The sequence below is a fragment of the Montipora capricornis genome, chromosome 1 (assembly GCF_036669925.1).
Source record: "Montipora capricornis isolate CH-2021 chromosome 1, ASM3666992v2, whole genome shotgun sequence".
NCBI classification, from domain to species: Eukaryota; Metazoa; Cnidaria; class Anthozoa; order Scleractinia; family Acroporidae; genus Montipora; species Montipora capricornis.
The window spans coordinates 24,310,803-24,330,802 of record NC_090883.1 but is presented as its reverse complement, the minus strand read 5'-3'; the positions used below and the strand labels follow the sequence as shown (position 1 = coordinate 24,330,802).

At 39.3% G+C, this 20,000-nt stretch overlaps 2 protein-coding genes and 1 long non-coding RNA gene across 3 annotated transcripts in view; 1 reads left to right on the top strand and 2 right to left on the bottom strand.

Moving 5' to 3' along the window:
• LOC138031500 (splicing factor 3B subunit 1-like) overlaps positions 1 to 4,266 on the top strand; it is a 35,508-nt gene extending 31,242 nt beyond the window's left edge. The window contains 2 exon segments of the mRNA XM_068879207.1: positions 2,058 to 2,132; positions 3,912 to 4,266. Of these exon segments, the coding sequence (XP_068735308.1) occupies positions 2,058 to 2,132; positions 3,912 to 3,995 (159 nt within the window). The 3' untranslated portion in view covers positions 3,996 to 4,266.
• An 11,415-nt stretch (positions 4,267 to 15,681) lies between these two features.
• On the bottom strand, positions 15,682 to 16,564 carry LOC138052631 (uncharacterized). Its single transcript, XM_068899173.1, has one exon. It carries the CDS (start codon positions 16,549 to 16,551, stop codon positions 15,736 to 15,738), a length of 816 nt encoding a protein of 271 aa, XP_068755274.1. The 5' UTR covers positions 16,552 to 16,564; the 3' UTR covers positions 15,682 to 15,735.
• Positions 16,565 to 19,779: 3,215 nt separating this feature from the next.
• Positions 19,780 to 20,000, bottom strand: part of LOC138052623 (uncharacterized) — a 2,195-nt gene continuing 1,974 nt past the window's right edge. Inside the window, exon 2 of the long non-coding RNA XR_011133122.1 lies at positions 19,780 to 20,000. This exon is cut by the window's right edge and continues 435 nt beyond it. This is a non-coding gene — a long non-coding RNA (uncharacterized lncRNA).

The following is a 20,000-nucleotide window of genomic DNA, read 5'->3' as shown; positions in this document are numbered from 1 at the left end:
GTGCACAGGGTTCGTACGCGTCTTGAAAACCCTTGAATTTTGAGAGTGCATTTTCAAGGTCTTGAAAATCTCTGCTCTTCATTCCTGGTCCTTGAAAGTCCTTGAATTTTTTTCTGACCCGCATTTTTAATCTTTGAAAACATCAGTGAAAATAATCAGCCACTCAAGTGATGTCATACAAACGTACATTATTTTCACGCATGTACGTTACGGAAAATGAGGAAGAATTGTACTGTCAGACCATTTCTATGGGTAAATTCATCGACATAAATAAAAAAGAGGTCCTTAAAATTTCAAAATTTGGCCCTTGAAAGTCCTTGAAAAGTCCTTGAATTTTTGGTCTGAAAAGTGTGTGAACCCTGTGTGCAAATCATGTGGAGAAAAAAATAACCATACAAAGTGTTGTACTTCAGACCTTTTCTCTTTGTCCACTAAAGCCTCAAAGTAATGATATCACCAATACTTTAAAGGCGCTTTCGATGGGACAGTGTTGCCAAGGTTGTTTAAGCACTCGCATTTCGCTGGTAGGTAAAGCCGGAAACAGCTTCGGTAGAGGCAATGACATCGGCACAGAACAGGACTTATATCGGTTTGAGGAAGAAAAAAATGATCATGCTTCCGTTGTGAGCAAGACGTGAAATAACCAGATTGAAGGTTTTGGCGACGACTTGTCTATGCAACCTTGAATCTCTCATTCTCTACCGTTCGAGGAAATTCTGTTATAGGATACCTCGCCCATACTGTACAAAGTGAACAAGATGGAGTAGGACTCGCGAAGTACTCAAGTTTGTGATAAAGTAAAGTTTTTGTTTCCGTAGCCGTTGTCGTTTCTTTAGGGAGTTTAAGCAAAGACGACGGCTACGGCAACGAAAACGGCAGTCCAGAATATAACTTAGCGCTATCGCAAGTATTTCGTGATTATTCCGTCTTGTTCACCTTGTACAGTGCGGGCGAACTATCCTGTAACTGGATGGGTAGGAACGGTTTTAAAGTCAAAACAGAAAATGACTGTTTCGTGGTTATATATGTTCACGTTGTCGTCAAAACCTAAAATTTGGTGATTTCACGTTGTTGTTTTGTGGAGTACGGCAGAGAAATGCACGGAAATTCGTGCTGCACGTGCAACACGGTTATTTTTCCCTTTTTAACCAATCATATTCTTGCTTTGTGGCGTTACCGTAGCCGTAGCCGGAGGTTAACTATCAATAGAGTTATTCCAGTAGAGTTATGACTTAGAGTTAGAGTTAACGACTTCCAAAATCCTGAATTCAAGATTTTGGACTGCCAAAATCCTGAATTCAGGTTTTTGGACTGCCAAAATCTCGAATTCAGGATTTTGGCCGTAGTCCAAAATCCTGAATTCAGGATTTTGGAAACTTAAAACTCTAACTCTACGACATAACTCTATGAAAATAACTCTAAGAATAGCTGTCCCCCCGTAGCCGTCGTCATTGCTTAAACTCCCTAATAACTCCCAGATGTTAATCGCATTATCCGGGGTTTGATTCCTGGTGTCGGCGTCACGCGATTGTTCTCCTGTTATGCAATCTACAGATTTGGTGTATTCTCTGCTAGCAGATTATTCACTTACCTGAAACCCTCACCCTAAAGGCCGGTTTACACTTACGAAGCAAGCATAAGCATATAAGCAGCATACGCAGGCGCATTAGTTTGTTGCTAATTAGTGTCTTTTGTTCGAATGAAAGGTACCAATTATCACAACGCTACTGCGTCTGCGTATGTTGCTTGTGTTTATGCTTGCGTCGTACGTGTAAACCAGCCTTAACACCGCGTAACAAGAATAATCAATGATGGCTCCGTCTGGACGCCATCTGAGCTTTGGGACTTGCCTTTAAGGCAGGAATTTGTGGAGTCCCAACAAGCTTTTCCTATTCGACGCCTGTCCTAAGGCGCCGTGCCGTACCAAGAGAGAGCCCGTAATTCTTGATTTTAGCAGCGTTTCACACAAACTAAAATAAGTGGGCGACTTAACTATTTTCCAGTGGTGAATGTGTTTATGCGTCTTTTATTTTCACCGAGTTTGTATTTGTCTGCAGGGTATGTTCCATCCCGCGCGGAAAGTCAGAGATGTCTACTGGAAGATCTACAACAGCTTGTACATCGGATCTCAGGTGATTAATCAACTCACTTGGCTGTTATCTCTTGTATCTTATGCGAGTTTAACTTTATTTGCCTTGCTGAAAATGTTAAAAATCCTGTTCAAAGGCTTTTTAGACCAAAACCCAGTATCTTGATGCAAAGTTTAAGCATTTCGTCCAAAAAACCGCTTCTTTGCTTCACTTAAGGGTTTCTGTACGTTGCTTCCCTGCCCGTTCTTATGTCGTACACAAGTGTTATCCCTCATTCACACCAAAGCTGCTTAGTTAAGGAAGTTTCTTCATGTTTCATATGAACTGATCTTTATCGACTTCAAATTTGGTACTGATCAACGCATATGATGTAAAACGTATCTGAATCTTATGGAAAAGCCAGTCCTATATTTTCTTTTCGACTGACTTCTTCATAAACCCAGATTATTTAAACATGGCTAATTGGTGTCAGTAGCGTATTAAAACGGTTTGCTTAACTCGCGGTTACTTAAAGGGGGTGTATGATGGGCTTTTTCTGCTTTTCCAACAAAACTGCGGAGGACTCATTCTTAAAACATTCATAAGAATTGAGGTTGAGGGAATTTTTTTCTTGCAGAAATAGTCTCAATGAACGAAATGATATATGAAATGAATCGTATCTCCTTTCAGTCATGGACGCAATTTTAGCAATTGCATAGAGAAGCCTGAAAAATTCAGGACTTGAACGGCGTTTGAACCCGTGACCTCGCGACACCGGTGCGACGCTCTAACCAACTGAGCTGTGAAGTCACTGGCTTTGGGAGCTGACCGTTTGTGGGCTCTAATGTTCCCGTGAGGAATGAATCAATGAACGAAATGATATATGAAATGAATCATATACTGAGATACTATCAGCACGAGAAGAGAAAATTTGTATCCCCAAGCGGCCATATAATTTCTGTTTATTATATAGATATTGATGAAATGTACAGATTTAAAACAACTTGTTTTACTCATTTTCGAAATGATGAAAAAGTGGTCTCCAACCGCTAAAACACACATGTTGTGTAACATGAAACAAGATATGAAAGTTATGAAAAACAAATCATGATACTGAAAAATTTTGCAGCAAAAATGTTAATGTAGTAGATAAGAATTATATAGAATTATATTAAAGCACTAAAGTATCCTACAATGGAGAGGAAACTCACGTTTTATTGGTTAATCGTGTTCGTTACCACGACGACACCTGTATGATAAAAATGATGTGTTCACTGCGCGTGATGAAGATATGATTTTTAAGTAAAAGGAGAAATCCTGGTATTTCATCAGTATCTATATAATAAAGGCCAGACAAAGACTGACAAAGGAGGTATAAATTGTTTAATGTCCCTCTGAAAGCTAGAAAGAAAGAGAGCCCCACTTTAGGAGTCTGTACACTGTTTCTGTGGTGATTGGCTTATTGAACTGTCCGTTAATAACTTTGCAAGTGAATTATTGCAAAGTAGGAGTTTTTTTAAAGCAATTCAAATTTAAGGGCAATCTGTCCTGAATATGTGAAAAGACGTGGTCTGTCATTCTAATTTTTTTAATCCCCAGTCACCTTTCTCGCCCTGTAAGTACTTTTAAGGGTTCCGTCTTTGTGTTGCTATTAGATTTTGTTGATGGCCATCTTGGATTACCAGTCGTGCTTGAAAGAATTCAAGCAAACAGAGAGCCTGAAGCGACCCGTTTTATAGTGCGTCTTCGTATTACAGCGAGAATAGTTCTTGCGTCTTTATACTAAGTAGAGTAAGGTTGAATATTTGATTCATTTTCTTTTAATTTCGTGTTTCTTTTCAGGATGCACTAGTGTCCGCTTACCCCACGGCACCAAGCGACGAGAAGAACAATTTTTCCCGAGCAGAACTCACATATTTCCTTTGAGTGTATTTGTCTCTGGTTTTGCATTCAGCCATTTTTGGATTGTCATGGAACGCTTTCTCGTCAAATTCCGCGACGCCCCTCGCGTTAAAATCCAAAACATGGGATGCACGCTATACTGTTGTTTTTTAGAGAAGTGTAGATATATAAGCCGACAGTGGCTTTTAAGAGCTGGCAGTAACAGCTCAGGACTGGAAACTAAATTCAATCAGAACTAAGCAAGAATTGTAACTTGTGAATGAGTAAGTGTAATAAAGTACCCAGTTTTACGTCACCCGCCATTTAGTTCTTTCAGGGGATCAACAATGAATCTGAGATCCACTTTATACGCAAAGTATTCTGGGATCGCCAGGGGGCAAACGTTGCAAGTTGCTAGATAGAAAATGTACGACAGAAAGTTGTGTCTTCGTCAAAATCAGTGATATTGGACAAAGAATAACGTATTTTGTGTGTGAACACTGAGCTTTTCTGTGATTGCCGGCTTGCATTTTCGATGAAATTGGTAATAAGTTACTGTGGCTCATTTTAGCGTGTGAAATTTACCTGATTGTATCACTCCCTGGTAATCCAGAAGCAATTCATGAATGAAAGAAGTCACTGAAAATTTGGTCAAAATATCAGGGATAATCAGCCCTTGATACTGCCCCTTTAGGCCCCTTACCACACCAATCTGAAATATTTTTTTAAAACGCTCTCCAGGCTTGAATTTGAAAACGACTGCTAGGTGTTCTAGGCCTTGTCCACACATACATGTTTTCATTTGAACACGCAAGTTTTCTCTACGGATGGGCCTTCCGTCCACACGAGTGGGGAGTTTTGAAAACACCGTTTCCCTCCGCTGTGCTATGGACGGATGAAAACGGAAACTCTCATTTAACATGGCGAACAGACGCATGGCCTTTCCTTCAATGCTACTTGGGCTTCTTCCGGGCTAAACCGCATGTCTTCAGTTCAATTGTTCAAGCTTGTTGTAAAATGTTCAAGCTAATTATGGGAGAACACGGCTCAATATAAATCAGGTTACTTTCACTTCCGGTTTTTAAGCTTGGAGCGTTTAATGACTTAAAGCAAGGCTTTGAGGGTTCTAGTGGGCTCCTGCCAGTACGTAAAAGTCCTCGGTGATTTCCGAGGAAGAGATGGAGAACTTAACGAAATGATACATGTGGACTGTGTGGACGAATATATTTTTCGAAAACGGAACAAAACGTCCGTTTTCAAATGAAAATGGATACGTGTTGACTGGGCTTTAGCGCAGATGTCGAAAACGTAGCTTTCTAAATACGCGCAATATGTGCACATCGTCTATCTTACATTTACATGTATGAAGTTTTGAGGTTGAAGCAGCGTTCTGGTGAAAACGACATCGTCAAAGGGAAATCGTATCGAGGTGAATCAACGTCGTTTCCGGGGTCTCTTTCGATGAGGAGAGAGACCCTTCTCTTCTCCACGACAATGAAGACCCTGGGACCGAGGTTGGAGGTGAATATGCTTAGTGGTATATACTAAAAGCAAAGAATACCGCACAAATGTGCTCGAGTAAACTGAAGCCTCATATACGGGACTATGGCCACGTTGTAGCGGGCAATAACCCCTAATTAATAAATCTACCAAATTAAATATGAGTCCAAGTATTAGCAGTGTTAGGGCCGATTTACACGGTACGACTTTGTCGCATGCGACAACGGCTTACGACAGGCCCACGACATGATGTCCGATTGTTGTGTACGTCTGCAAAAATGTCGTAGCATTTTAAAACATGTTTTAAAACGCTGCGACAATCGTAAAGTCATGTCGTAGGCCTGTCGTGAGCTTGTCGCATGCGACAAAATCGTATCGTGTAAATCGGCCCTTAGACAGCTGTTTCAGCTTTGTTGTGCGTCATTAGCTGTAGCTAGCTACAGGCAAGAAAAAGGCTTTTATGAAAAGGCACTGGTGATTCATCGTGAAAGATTTTCGGCGAAGGGAATGCTTCCTTAGCATCAAGTTACACTAAACTGGCTAGGAAATGGCTACCGAAGGACTAGAGAATACAGTAAGCAAAGGAACTTTATGGAAATACGCTGGTATTTCAGAGCAAAGATTTTCAACTAAGACAATGCCGACATGACGACATGGCAACATTTTATAGCGATCTGGAAATGATTTCCTGCAGCAGTGGATAGTACAGGTCGGAGCGAAAGAACTTTACCACCAGGCACTGGCAGTTCAGACTCAGATCCGACGCAGCATCACGTTATGGTAATCTGGAAACGCAGTACTAAACCTTGACAATACAGTCAAGACAAAGAACTTTTTGCCGAAAATGCCACGACGAATTTCGGCGAAGACAATAGGGAGCTTCAGCAAAGGCGTTTTTGAGCGACGTACTGCAACCGGAAGTGGATGTTTCTCATTTATGGGCAGTTGTTGTTGTTATGAGGATCAGAATTACTTTTAGTTTATTTGTCATACAATTCCAGACTTCTCTAGAATTGTCTTACAATCTGTAATATTCCAGAAATTTCTTTGATGTGACTCAGCATTTTCCACAAATAGTAAACCTTGTAATACACTATAGATACCAACATAAAATTCTAGATGCTTAGAGTAAAATATAAAAGCAGGCTTGTAAATAATAGAAACAAGACGCCTGCAAGGGCGTATCCGTGGAATGCGCAAACAGTTAACACAAATTGTCCAGTTACAGTGAACTTCAAGTACAGGTAGACTTCGGAAAATGGCGAAAGATTACTAGAAAGATACATCTGTAATATAACTTAAAGTTTTTTGTTGTAAAAACTCATTACTAATGTTACTAAATTTGCAAATGCAAACAACGAAGCCCTATTAGCAGGTTATCAGGATACGGGATCTTTTATTTATTTATTTTTTGGAAGGAGACTTAATTCAAATCCTACAGTTTTACTTGCTTCGTTAACTCCTTTCATCCAAAAATTACAGGATCAGCCTTAAATCATCCGAAGAACTTATTACAAATCACAGTTCAACAACTTGTCATCCTGGGCCAGTTGTTCAGAAACTGGGTTTTAAAACGAGTTTTATCCTCTACTCCCAAATACTGTTCAAGGCTGATATTCAGAAAAACTTTACATTAGAAGAAGTCAATCTTGAAAAACAAAAATAAGCAAAGGAAACTGTGACCAAAAAGTTGAAAACATGAAACAAAAGTTTACGCTAATCCTGGATTAAGGTAATTGGCTTTCGAACAACCGGGCCCTGTAATCGACGTCTCGTTCTGTAATCCTGGTTTAGTTCCTTGCAAACTGTATAAATTTGCCGTGGCGAAGACAAGAAGACAACATCCGTGCTCTATTTCTCTCAATGCTCAAAAATTCCGTAATTGCGTGTTGTATAGTCCAGTCCAAAGTTCTAATTTTACAATTCCATAATCTTGATTTCAGTAACTTGGTACCAAATGTTCCACAATAACTTGAAATCTCGTTAAGAAAAATGCTTAAATCCAGTAGTCCAGTCCGGATTGAGATCGCCAAAACTCTCTGTATCATCGATTCAAAATTCAACAAAAGCTACAAGTAGTAAATAGTTATCAGAAACTACAACAGTTCGTCCTGATTCTACACTCGAGCTGAACAAAAAACCCAAAAAACCCTTGTCATCGTTTTCGAGAGAACAGACAAACAGCCGAAACTGTTCTGTGCCTGCCCCTTACGGCACTGAAAAAGTACCGTACGTTGTACAATAGTACTTGACCGTAGTCCTTGGCCAAGAAACTAATCTTAGCCAAAAGCCCGAGAAGCGATCAGGATACGGGATAATTAGGTAAAAAAATTGTGGGGATACGGGATTTTTAGTCTGGAGGGGGGGGAGGGGGGGGGAGAATTGAGGAGATACGGGATATTTTTTAAAGTAAGAACGCATTGCGTGTGGTAGTTAGGGTTAGTAACTTGACAGTGTTTTTTTCCATAACTGTCAACTGAGCGGCGTTTTGTTTTTTTCCAGGAGATTCAAGTCCTTGCACAATATGTAGCTCTAATGGTACACGACATTGTTTGGTATCGTAAATCATTACGGTGCCATGGTAGACATCTTTGCTATATACCCTCTAAGAAGACATGTGGTTCAGTAAAATACTAAGCCCAGAACGATTGAAGAAAATAACAGGAAATCGAGAAACATTTGGCTTCAAAGCCGATATGTTGATCATTTACAACTTCTTTTTCACCACAAGCTTAAGCGTGTACTCTGAGCTTCTGACACCTTTCCAAGACCAATGTTACTAAAGTTTTTTCCCCTTTCCAGCGGGGTTAGTATCTGGATGGGGGACGTTAAAATATGCGACTTTTGCTGTCAGGAACATACGCCCAAAAATTCTATTTTAACGCTCAAAAATGCGAACAAAGCAAGGTACAGATTTTGCTAGCCTGCTTTATGCAAAACAAATGTTGACGAAAAAGTAAATAAATATTAATATGTAGTTTTTAAGGAGAGCAGAAGGAACTTTTAGGAAGTGTCGATCGAGAATAAAACAATTTGCCATCAGCGAAAAACATTTCGGGAGATTTTTGTTACGTTCCATCAGAGTTCAATTTTTCTGACATCGATTTTAGCGGCCGCCTGTGATCAAGATATACCTTGCGTGTTCACTGACAACTCACGAAACAAAGGATACATCTGTGACAAAATGACGGCATAACACCTGGTTTTTGTTAGTGCGTTTTTTTTTCTTTCAAGTGTTATAAAGTTCGACAAGATCTATGTGCAAATTTAACATAAAGATCACAATCGTTGATGCTAGTCCAAGTGTCAGCTGAAGTTAAGCTCCTCCGAATGAGGTTAGTACTTGGATGGGGGACGGCTGCGAAGTCCCCGTGACGGCGATAGCTAATTCGTTTTTTTTAAACTTGATTTCATTTTTTATCTTGTTTGGCCGTTCAAAGCTATTTTCTTATTTTCTTTCTACGTCAAAACGGCGAACAAACTGGTTCCCAAGAAATATTGGAGTACGTATTCGTTCTATGCAAAATGCTTCTAATGAAGTATTCGTTGTATGCAAAATAATAATGTTCACAGTGGAACACACAAGTACGAAGCAAGATCTAGAAATAACGTAGAAAATTCTCCTTACCTTTAAAGCTTGCCTTTCTCAAAGAAAAAGCATCTATCCACTTTATCGAATAATTTAATACTGAAACAATCATGGCGGGCGGAAAGATTCTATTATAAATGTTTGCTTTCACCTCTCTGACGGAAGTGTGTCACGGTGGCCGAGTGGTCTAACGCGCTAACAGAGAGAGATCGTGGTAGCTTGGGAAGTATAAGAGTTCTCCTCGGGGCATGGAAATTGGGAAATACCGTAGGGAATATAAATCAATCCACCCGATCGGAGATTAATTCAATATCCGTGGGGTATGCACATTTGTGACTACCAACAAAAAAAAGAATCCAGCCCGGTTTTAAGACGTGGATGCCTTCGGCATTCCACGTAACTAGAAGCTCCAAAAAGCTTACACTGGGTTGCCTGTGGTACACATTACACAAAAAAAGAAGTCACTGAATTGTGTGGTATTGAACTGCAACGTTCCAGTTAATTTTTTCAAGTAGGGGCCATTAAGACCATTTAAGGGGTCACCCAGAAGTCGTGCCAGCAGAGGCCCTTTGGCTCACACGTTCATACGACAAAACAGATCTTTTTCTGAGGTTAAAAACCTGGGTACCAGCCTAAGAAAGAAAAAAATTCCTGGCATCTTTAGAAAAAATAGGCACGCATTGCGTACGTGTAGTAGTGCACTAACACAGTGCTTTATTCCATATTGTCAACTGAGCTGCGTTTTGTCTTCCAGGAGATTCAAGTTGTCTTTGCGTAAAATGTAGCTCTAATAGTGCACGATATTGTTTTGGTATTGTATATCATTGTAGTGCCATGGTAGAAGTCAGGTAAATAGACCCCTGAGAAGATATGTGGTTACTAGCAAAGTACTAAACCCAGAAAGATTGAAGAAAATAAAAGGGAATCGAGAAACATTGGCTTCTAGGCTGACATGCTGATCATTTGCAAGTTCCCTCACATCTTCCTTTCACTGCAAGTTTAAGCGTGCACTCTGAGCATCTGACAGCTTTGTAATACAAAAGTTCACTGAAGTTAAACCCTGTTCGGCTGAGTTAGTATCTGGATGTGTGACCTAAAAAATATTCCACTTTGTAACAGAAGCATAGGACCGAAATTCTATTTTAAAGTGAAAGTACGGCCAAGAAAAAGTTTCTCTAAATTACTAAAATGTTTTCCCAGGAATTCGAAAATAATTGCCGTTTTGTCCAGTTTCCTGTAAAAATGTGACAAGAGCACTTTGAAGTTGCCTCTTTCGTGACTTGGAGAGCGCCATCTTGGATATGACGTGTTATGACGTAGCAATAGTCAAAAAACGTGTTCGACCTTACCAAGCTCTTTGTTCCCCGATCACTTTGTTAATGTTGTGTGACCTTTCTGCTCCAAGGAATTCAAATGTAAGATGGACTATGGTAACCGGTCTTGCGGTTCAATAGCTGAGTAGGCCAATTAGGCCATAAGTGCGACAGAAACTCAAGTCACTTAAGGTGGCTGGAACCAGTTTCACCACTTTTAGAGACCTTCTTATTAGATGGGTTATAACTACTATACTGTATCACGTAACAGCAATGTTATGGTACCACATCAAACACCAGTTATTGCTTAACAAAATGTGCTCATTATTTTGACGTAAAAGGTTGCCATGGCAACATGAAAGCTCTCCAAAAACACCCTATATTTCGTCTTTACTTGCTTATATCTCAAAAATGAACTCGGTGACCCCCATTTTTTATTGTAGAATAGTAATTAGCAATTTGAGATAGAAGTATCAGCAAAGTTTAAAAAAATTTCTTGGGAGCCAATTCAGGGCTACCTTAAATTTTCGAAAAATTAAGGTAGCTCTGAATTGGCTCCCAAGAATTTTTTTTAACTTTGCACATAGTCCTATCGCAAATTGCTAATTACTATTTTACAATAAAAAATGGGGGTCACCGAGTTCGTTTTTACGATATAAGCAAGTAAAGATGAAATATAGGGTGTTTTTGGTGAGCTTTCATGTTGCCATGGCAACCTTTTACGTCAAAATATTGAGCGCATTTTGTTAAGTAATAATTGGTGTTTGGTATGGTACCATAAGATTTCTTTTACGTGATACAGTTTTGTAGAGACAACCCTTCTAATAAAAAGGTCCTCAAAAGTAGTGAAACTGGTTCCAGCCACCTTAATACTTGTAGATTCTCTGGTCAATCAAACCAGGCGGCAAAAATCTGCCAGAGCAAATATAAACGAGACAAAAACCTTGAACATGCGACATAGAAATATTCGACAAGCGTACCTTCTTTTCTTTTTCGCTTTCTTTCTTCTGCAACAGACGTCTTTGATGCTTCAGCAAACGTATTTGTTTCGCCGACGAAGCTTTCAGATCTTGCTCAATATACATAGCAAGGCTTTTTCACAGCAACAATTACTGCTGTTTTACGCTTTCGAGGGGAATGAAACTAGACACATGTTTAGACTTCGAACACATATTAAAATTAAAAAAACAGAAGATTCCACCGGAAAATGAAAATTTAAAGAAAAGTTGGGCTGCCAAAGTAAAACATGGACGGATTCCTCAAACCTGAAAACCTGACTGCTATATTGTTTCTTCGGGTCTGTCATTTTGTTAAGGAGGATTTCAAGCGGGACCTTCAGGTATATAAATATTGGTCTTGGTAACATTCGTTTCATACTGAAATCTCAGTCAACCAGTCCAAAATATAATTTTATTGGAGCGAGAAAACTGAATCAAGCAATATATAAACGACTTTCACTGTAATGCGCTTTTCCAGGCACTAAAAAAAACAACTTGAAATGTAGTTAAATTTTGTTAGCTTTATGGAGCTAAACACATATGAGCTTCGCAGTTATGAACGCAATTTTTACAATTGCGTAGAGAAGGCTGAAAAATTCAGGACTTTAACGGGGTTTGAACCCGTCACCTCGCGATTCCGGTGCGACGCTCTAACCAACTGAGCTATGAAGCCACTGACGTTGGGAGCTGGTCATTTGTGGGTTCTAATCGTCTATACTTAGTTTGAAATTTTTAAATTGTACATATGGCTTTTATATTGCTGATGAATTGTACTGTGGTTAAATAAAGATTAAATTAAAAAAAATGTAAACAATGTAAAAGTAAATAAATATTGATAGACAATTGTTAGGAAGAGCAGAAGGAAGTTTTCAGGACGGTCGATCGAGAATAAAATATTTTGCCATCAGCAACAAAATTTACGACATGAAAACAACATTAATTTTGAACTGCGAATACAAAAAGTTACCATCAGCGAAAAACATTTTGGGAGATTTTTGCTACGTTCAATTTTGTTATTGTACTTTTGGCTCCACAAGTAAATCGCACATCGAATTCAGCGGGCGCCTTGATCAAGTTACCGGGGCGTGTTTACTCGCGAAACAGTGAGCATCTGTGTCAACTGATGATGGCAAGATACCGGGTTTTTGTTTTTGTTAATTTTTTCTTTCTTTCAAGTGTTATAAAGTTTGACAAGAAATGTGCGAATTCAACACAAAGATCACAATCGCCCAACTCTTGAGGTTGACCATTGTTTCTGCAAAGTCAAAAATTTATTCTCCAAGACGAGGTTATTTATCACCAGGTAATGCCATCGTTTTGCTGATTTTGGGGCTCATTTTGTTGAAACTCAAGCACGCTTCCAACAGACCTGTTTATTTTCGTGACTTATGCACGCGCTGCTTACAGTGCACTACCACAAAAATCCTCCCGTATCACATTTCAACCCACGTATGCAAATTTGTTTAGCCTGTTACAGGCTTCCATTCTCTTTCCCTAATATCTGGGAGCCTGGAAAAGGCTAAAATTTGTTAAGCTCGAAAATTACACAACATGATATTAAAATTCACAAAGGCTGGAAATCTCACGAAAACCTTTTCCAGCGAAAAATTTATTGAAACAAACAACATATTTGCTATTAGAGGCAAAAAACCCTCCCTATTTCAATTGCGTGCATGCAAACAAGACACACAATGCGTGTCACAAAGCATATGTAATGCAATTAAATAAATCTCTGACAGTTCTTGTAGCGTAAGACCATTACTCATCGCTTTAAAGATTCCAGATATTTATTTTCACCGCCTGTCTTTTTCGTCCAATTGACGTTCCATTCTTGAGCTCCATTAGGGTATATTTTGTTTAAAGATCCACTAAAACGCCATTCGCGTTACGATAACTTTCGGCGCCATTGAAGGTTAACAAGAATTAGCGAAATTTCCAATTGTTACCGGAAGACTGTAGAGAGTTGAATACAAATAAATACAAATAGCCAGACATCAAAGATCACAGATCCACTTAAAAGGGCTAGGTCACGCTATTTTAGGTAATTTTGTTTAATTTTGTTAATTATGAGCTCTAAACGTCAAATTGGCAGAGCAAGAGTCTTTCATTTGCAAATCACGGCCACATAACGACTGAGAATGATTTTCCAGCTTTGTAAATGACATTTTGATATAGACTGAAAAAAGGTGGGCCGACGTTTTTCAAATTTACCCAATCAATCCATTTCAATCTTCTCCAGTTTTGTCCATCCATGTCCTTTCTTGGCTTCCCTGTGTTTTGTTAGAGTTCTTCTATAGTTTTGAACAGTTATTTTGATATGTTAGTTAATTCTATGACCATTCGATCAGTGCTGAAATTGCCTGAAATTGCGTGACCTAGCCCCTTTAAGGTGTTCGATTCCTTCTCCGTCTTTGTTGAACCCATAAGTTAACAGAGAATTTTCCATTTGGTTTCAGTGTTGTACGTTAGAAATACATCTCACTTTGATTTCGGCTCGACGGGCGAAACATTGTTGTCGAAGTCAAGAGCCATAATGGCTCTTGTCGAAGTCCATTACTGTGTACTTCTTTTAGCTGTCTAATTAGGTTGGTTGGTATTAATTCCCATTGGGATAATTAGGCCTTTATATACCACTCCTTTTGAATGTCACACCACTTGACCCCGACCTGTTTACTCGAGGCTGTTCTTTCCTTACTATTTTTTATTGTCGTTTTCGTTATATTCCTTGGCTTGTAACCTGTATCCAGTGTGTCCCCGGCTCATTTTTTTGTGAATAAACTCGACCATTGCTGGCGGCTCCCTCCACTATTTGTTTGTTACTTGTCTCTTCTATATATATATAATTAAATGTTCTCCTGTGTGCACCAGAGAAAACTACGCATTACCCCAACCCCCTCAAGCCTAACAAAATAAGCACAGAAGACTCTATGCACAAAGACACCACTTAGCAGGGGAGTGACAGGCAAGACTTTTACCGACACGGGAAAAATAAAATGAATAAAATAAATTAAAAAACAGAGAAATATTACCCATTTTCCGACTATGCCATACTGGCAGCAATCAACTGCGATAACTATGGTGGAGATATAACCTTTGACCTAGCTATATCCGGAGAGAAGAAAGAGAAGAAAGAGACGATAGATTAAAAGGAAAGAAGACAAAGAAGTCATAGTTCGTTATGAAGTCTTCCTTAAAAGTTTGTGTACACAGAAAATCCAGTGAATGGAAAGTATCCAGTGAATCATGGAAGTCAAGCATTGTCCATGGAAGACAGTAAGCCTGCTTTACTTTACGAACCGCTTGGCTTAATCTTTAACCTAGGTAGTTGCAACATTGTAAAGCTAATTAAATAATAGAGAAAAAGGGTAACTGCTCGTTGTCATACTTTTGTTGCGTGCCTTATATCGTACTCGGGAGTTCTTTTCATTTATGCCTTGTTCGCGGCCATCTCTTGGTTATTCCAGTACGTAACATTGTGTACACATTTTCAAGTAAATCCTCTCTATAAGTGTTAAGAAACTTAGGAATAATACAAATGGGGGTAGCGCCAAGACGAGTAAAAAGAGAAAACGCTTCACTTCCGGTTGACGTCCAACAACTCATCAAGTTGACGGTAGCGCGAGATCCAAGCGGTTTCTGCCAGAATCAGCTTGTATTTGAAAATTTGGGCAATTCAGGTTTGCAGAAGTAAGCAATTGCAAAATTTGTCCTCACACAGTTTTTGAAATGTTTAAGAATAGCATGGGGAAGTTTAAAAGGACTTATAATTGGCACTAATCTATGTTGCCGATTACAAATGCCTTCGGATTCTTGCAGACTCTCTTGTAATTGTTAAGGTAATACATTATTAAGTATTTCGTCGGATAATTGGATTCAAACACCGTATCACAAAACTTGGCGAAGGTTTGGTTTGAATTTTTCTTAGACTTATCAATGCTTCGAGAAGCTATATCAAACATTCGAAAGAGTGTTTCATCAGATGTCCAAACACTTCCAACTGAGCTGGTTTAAAAAAAATCGGCTACGACTCGTTTTTCCAATCCATTTCTCAGTGTTTGGATATCTGATGAAACACTCTTCCTTGTGTTCGATATAATACCATACACTCTATTCTTTGAGACCAAGGTATAGTCCTCGACTTTATTGGCATCAATACAGGCAGACCATCGTGAAACTGTTCGTAGCCGAAAAGTTCCGTAGAAAAATCAAAGAAATACCAAGCACCTTAGTTTAGCTATGTCTCCCAGAATCATACGTTTTCAATCTAAATGCTGCTTAAAATGACAGGCGTAAATTTTCTAAACTAGTTCCTTCTTTTTTTGGATAAAAAACAGTCATCTCTCGATATCCCACCACCTTCTTGGTCTCCCTGAGTTTAATATGTGTTAAACAAGGTGATTCTTGAAGATGGCTGTAACTTCATTGTCGTCCAGAGCGGTGTTGTAAACTCGATATTCATCCAGGGTCCCATTGGTTTTCCAGCCGTATAGTTGACCAAACTCGAGTGGCTTGGTGTTGTCCACGCTTCCATGAACGGCTGAGATGTCCAGCGTGTTTGACTGCTTTTTACCATTGACGTAAACAAGCACCTTCTTCTTGTTCTCGCGATGGAATACGACAGCGTAATGAACCCATTGTCCAACCAGCTGTGCCGGTTGATAGCCCTGGTCAAATGTAACCACCTTGCTCACTGGTTTGTTCTGCTTGTCCCGTATGCATACATGCAGACCTTTGGCTTGGTAACCGTGCCCTGTTTCCCAGCCGGGTACCCAACCGTGGCGATGTGGGCCAAAATAACAGCCGAAGCCTTTCCTGATAGCAAAAGTTGTCAATGGATATTTAACATCCATAATCTTCGCCCATCCAGTCACACTGAAGCTTGAACTGCCAAAATTCAAGATGGCGGTGTTTGGAACTGTAATCAGCCCTGCAGCGTTAAAGAAGCGACCTCGTGAGAACTTGGACAGCTTAGGCACCGCGCCACTAGCCGAGCCGTGGTTCTCGAGTCCCGAATCATCGGCGACCTCGTTTCCAGTTTGCTCGTCCATACGCCAGTGCCCAATCAAAGCAGGTACCCTGTTGTTATAGCAACCTTTAAGGGGGTTACACTGAGGAAGATATGGCCTCCATTGTTTTCTTGAGCACACTTCTAAGACGGTGTGACCGCTGCCGGCAGTAGAGCGAACCATGCCAGTTCTCATGAAGTTGCAAGGTTTCTCCAAAAAACTCTAAAAATAGAATGAAAGCTGCGTTGATCATAGACATTTAGTATCAGAAAGGTCCAGGATGGAAGATGGAGCTACTACGAAAATCACCGAACTGTGGAATGGGCTCAAATTTTTATATCGGCGCCACACCCACTTTTTGTTGCTGCCCCGCCCATTTTCGTCGAAGAATTAGCCATATTTTCCCGGGAGATCAAAAAGGCTTTGTTTCACAGCAATCAATGCAAGGTAACACACACGCTAACACCAACCCGGTGTGGCCAACACATCACGCATGCGCACAACCATTTCACCCGGTCAGTTAGCAGCCATGGACAGCTGTTTCGGCCTTTTGGGTCTTATCAGCATGGCGTAGATAACATACCACGTGGGTGTGTTTAGCACCCCTTTAACTGGCAGCTTCACATGCCAAACATGTGGTAAGCTGGGTTGGGAACAGCAAAACTGTTCTCCCACGGCAAGCGTGTGGGAAGGAATTTACGTGACACACCGATCTCTTAATGTGATCCACCTTCCCACACGCTTGCCGTGGGAGAACAGTTTTGCTGTTCCCAACCCAGCTTACCACATGTTTGGCATGTGAAGCTGCCACTTAAAGGGGTGCTTAACATTCCGCCTGGTATGTTAGCTACGCCATGCTGATGAGGCCCAAAAGGCCGAAACAGCCGTTCATGGCTGCTAATTAACCGGGTGAAATGGTTGTGCGCATGCGTGATGTGTTGGCCACATCGGGCTGTTCACTGGCGAAAAATGTCTGATTGGTCGAGGCCTTGTCATGTGACTTCAATAGCTGAAATCAAACATGGCTGCCATTCGGTGTTTATTTGATCAATTTTATTAGATCTCTGTCGACAAAAGACCCTTTTTCAGGCCAATAAAACGGACGAATGTTGACTGCATAGTGCGTTTCCAGCCTGGTGCGTTTCTATGCCAGCGAGATTCTCTTTTTAAATTTCTTTTTTAAATTTCTTTAAAAATTTCAAGGTCAACGCGAGTCTCAGTTGCTAATGTTCGAGTGGAAATTCGTTTGTGGAGCTCACAGCTAATGGGTTACCATTTTGATTTCAATTCATGCGTTTATCTTTTTAAAAGTGGACCAAAAAGATACCACTAAATTTTCAAATGGTCTCTCTTCCAACTAAAGAGTTACACACTGTTTCCGCGGGGTCCCGCATCTAACAGAAAATGTTAAGATTTTCGCATTTTTTTTAAAAATCAAGTTGTTAAAATTGCCATTCAAGTGGTCCATAGAGGAAAATTTATTAAGACCGAGGGGAAAATTAAGAAATGTATTTCAGTCGTTCAAAAATAATTTTAAAGTGAATTTAGCAGTAATAATAACCAAAATCATACTTAACATGTCATAGCACCTCATATTGGGCACACTAGAAGGAAACCTTTTGTTCCAAGCAAAATGCCAATTGTTTGCTTTCCTCCAAATTATAGAAATAAACGTAGATTAGGTTAACTCTGAATAGCCAAAACAACAGTATTTGATTCAGAAGTCCAGCTTTCTAGCAGGGAGAATTTTACTGTAACAAAATTTTACTACAGCTAATAATACGCTTTCACCACATTGTAGTGGGTTAACGTGACAACAGAAATACTTAATCAGGAATTGATTTTATCTTCCAGCAATAAAACAGCAGGACGATATAAAATTAGGTATTTTCAAAGTTTAGAAAACTTGTTGAAGGTTATTCAGTGCCACCCTCCAAAACTTTTCACGAATTTCACACTGGCCTACTAATTACTTCCAGTACAACAAATTATCTAACCTCTCGTTTAATCCCCTTGCATTAGATTTAACTTTTAGAAAAACCATAACTTCATATTTCCGTAATAATCATTCAAAGACATTGAGCAAAAGCATACAAAGCTACATTTGAAAGGGACATAATCCCATGTTGCAGTTTTCTGGATAAGACTTCACAGAAATAACTCCTGTTACCTTTCCATATGTAAAGAGGTCCCATGATTTATGAGTCAATTAGTCAATGAGTCATGCGTCAATGAGACTCACAGTCAATATAGCAATAATTTATTGATCAAGCCTAAGCCCTCGTTTCAGTGATTAGGCCTAAGCACTCTCTGAAATTTTAGCTTTCATTTTATGGGTTAGGGTACCTGCACTAACTCATTGACTCATAAATACTTAAAACTCATATGTAATAAATATTTCAACATTAGACGCAATGAATTTTTAGCAATTGCTGTAAATAATAGTAATCATTCCTACCATTTCAAAGGATGAATAAATTAAAGTTGAATGCAGTAAGTGTAAGAAGTAAAAAAGTGGTCCAATTTATTTAAGCTATGATCAATTTCCATCCTTGCTTTAGTCCCTAGATAGGGTTAAACAATGGTGGTGAAGTGAACAAACTACCCCAAGGGGGCACTGCTTATGATACTGAGACCAAACAGCTGGCAGAGTTGCCGCAGTACATTTAAGGCTATCAATCTGAAAAACGAATGGAACTGTAGAAAAATTTGGTAAGCGAGCAAGTAGCTTTTACTTATGAATTACAAAATGCCAGTCATTTGTCAATTTAGAACTGGTTCCCCTAAGGGGTCAGATTTCTTTAGCCTACACCCAGAAAACAAGATTCTGTTACCTTTAAGGGTTGTTTAAAAAAAAAAAAGACCCCTCCTGAGCAAACCGCTTCCTCATGTTTGGATTCTCATTGATTTAATGACTTTAACGATATTATGCAAATTTGTTCTACAAAAATACTCAAATACCATAAAAGTATTTTTAACCTAACTTTTTTGCAAAGTTTACTCCTTGAGCCACCAGCTTCAACTTTGATACTTTGTTCTAAAAGCCAAAGCCATTGAATAGCAATGGTGGAGGTGATGATTAGTCACTTTGTATTGGTTCAATTGAAGAAAGAAAGTCAAAGTAATGATTGCACTTTAACCCTTTCACCCCTAAACTGGCCATACTTGGTATTTTACTCTGTCTAAAGCCAGAGTATTTTGCTCTGTCTAACACCAGACAATTTTACTCGTCAATGGGGAACCCCATAGAGTCAACAGTCTTACAGTACTTCTCAACATAAAGAAAATGAATTCTGTGGACTTGAACATTCCCAAAAAGAAATGCCGTATATTCTACGATGGTTGCGTAAACTCTTCAAGATTTACCTGCTTCAGGAACATCAAATCAATGAATATTTTGAATATTTTTCCTGAACTCCTGCAAACTTTGTACACCTTTTAATGGTTTGCCCTTTAAAAGTAACATTCAGAAATAATGCAAATACAACTGAGGCTGTTTTGCATTATCTACAAGACAAGACAACAATATCCTTTATTCAAACACAATCAATATTAAAGCAATAACACATGCTTGTGGGGTCATGTGCTAACTATAATAAAGATACACTACAGGAAATAAAAGCTTAAAACTAACTATGTGACAG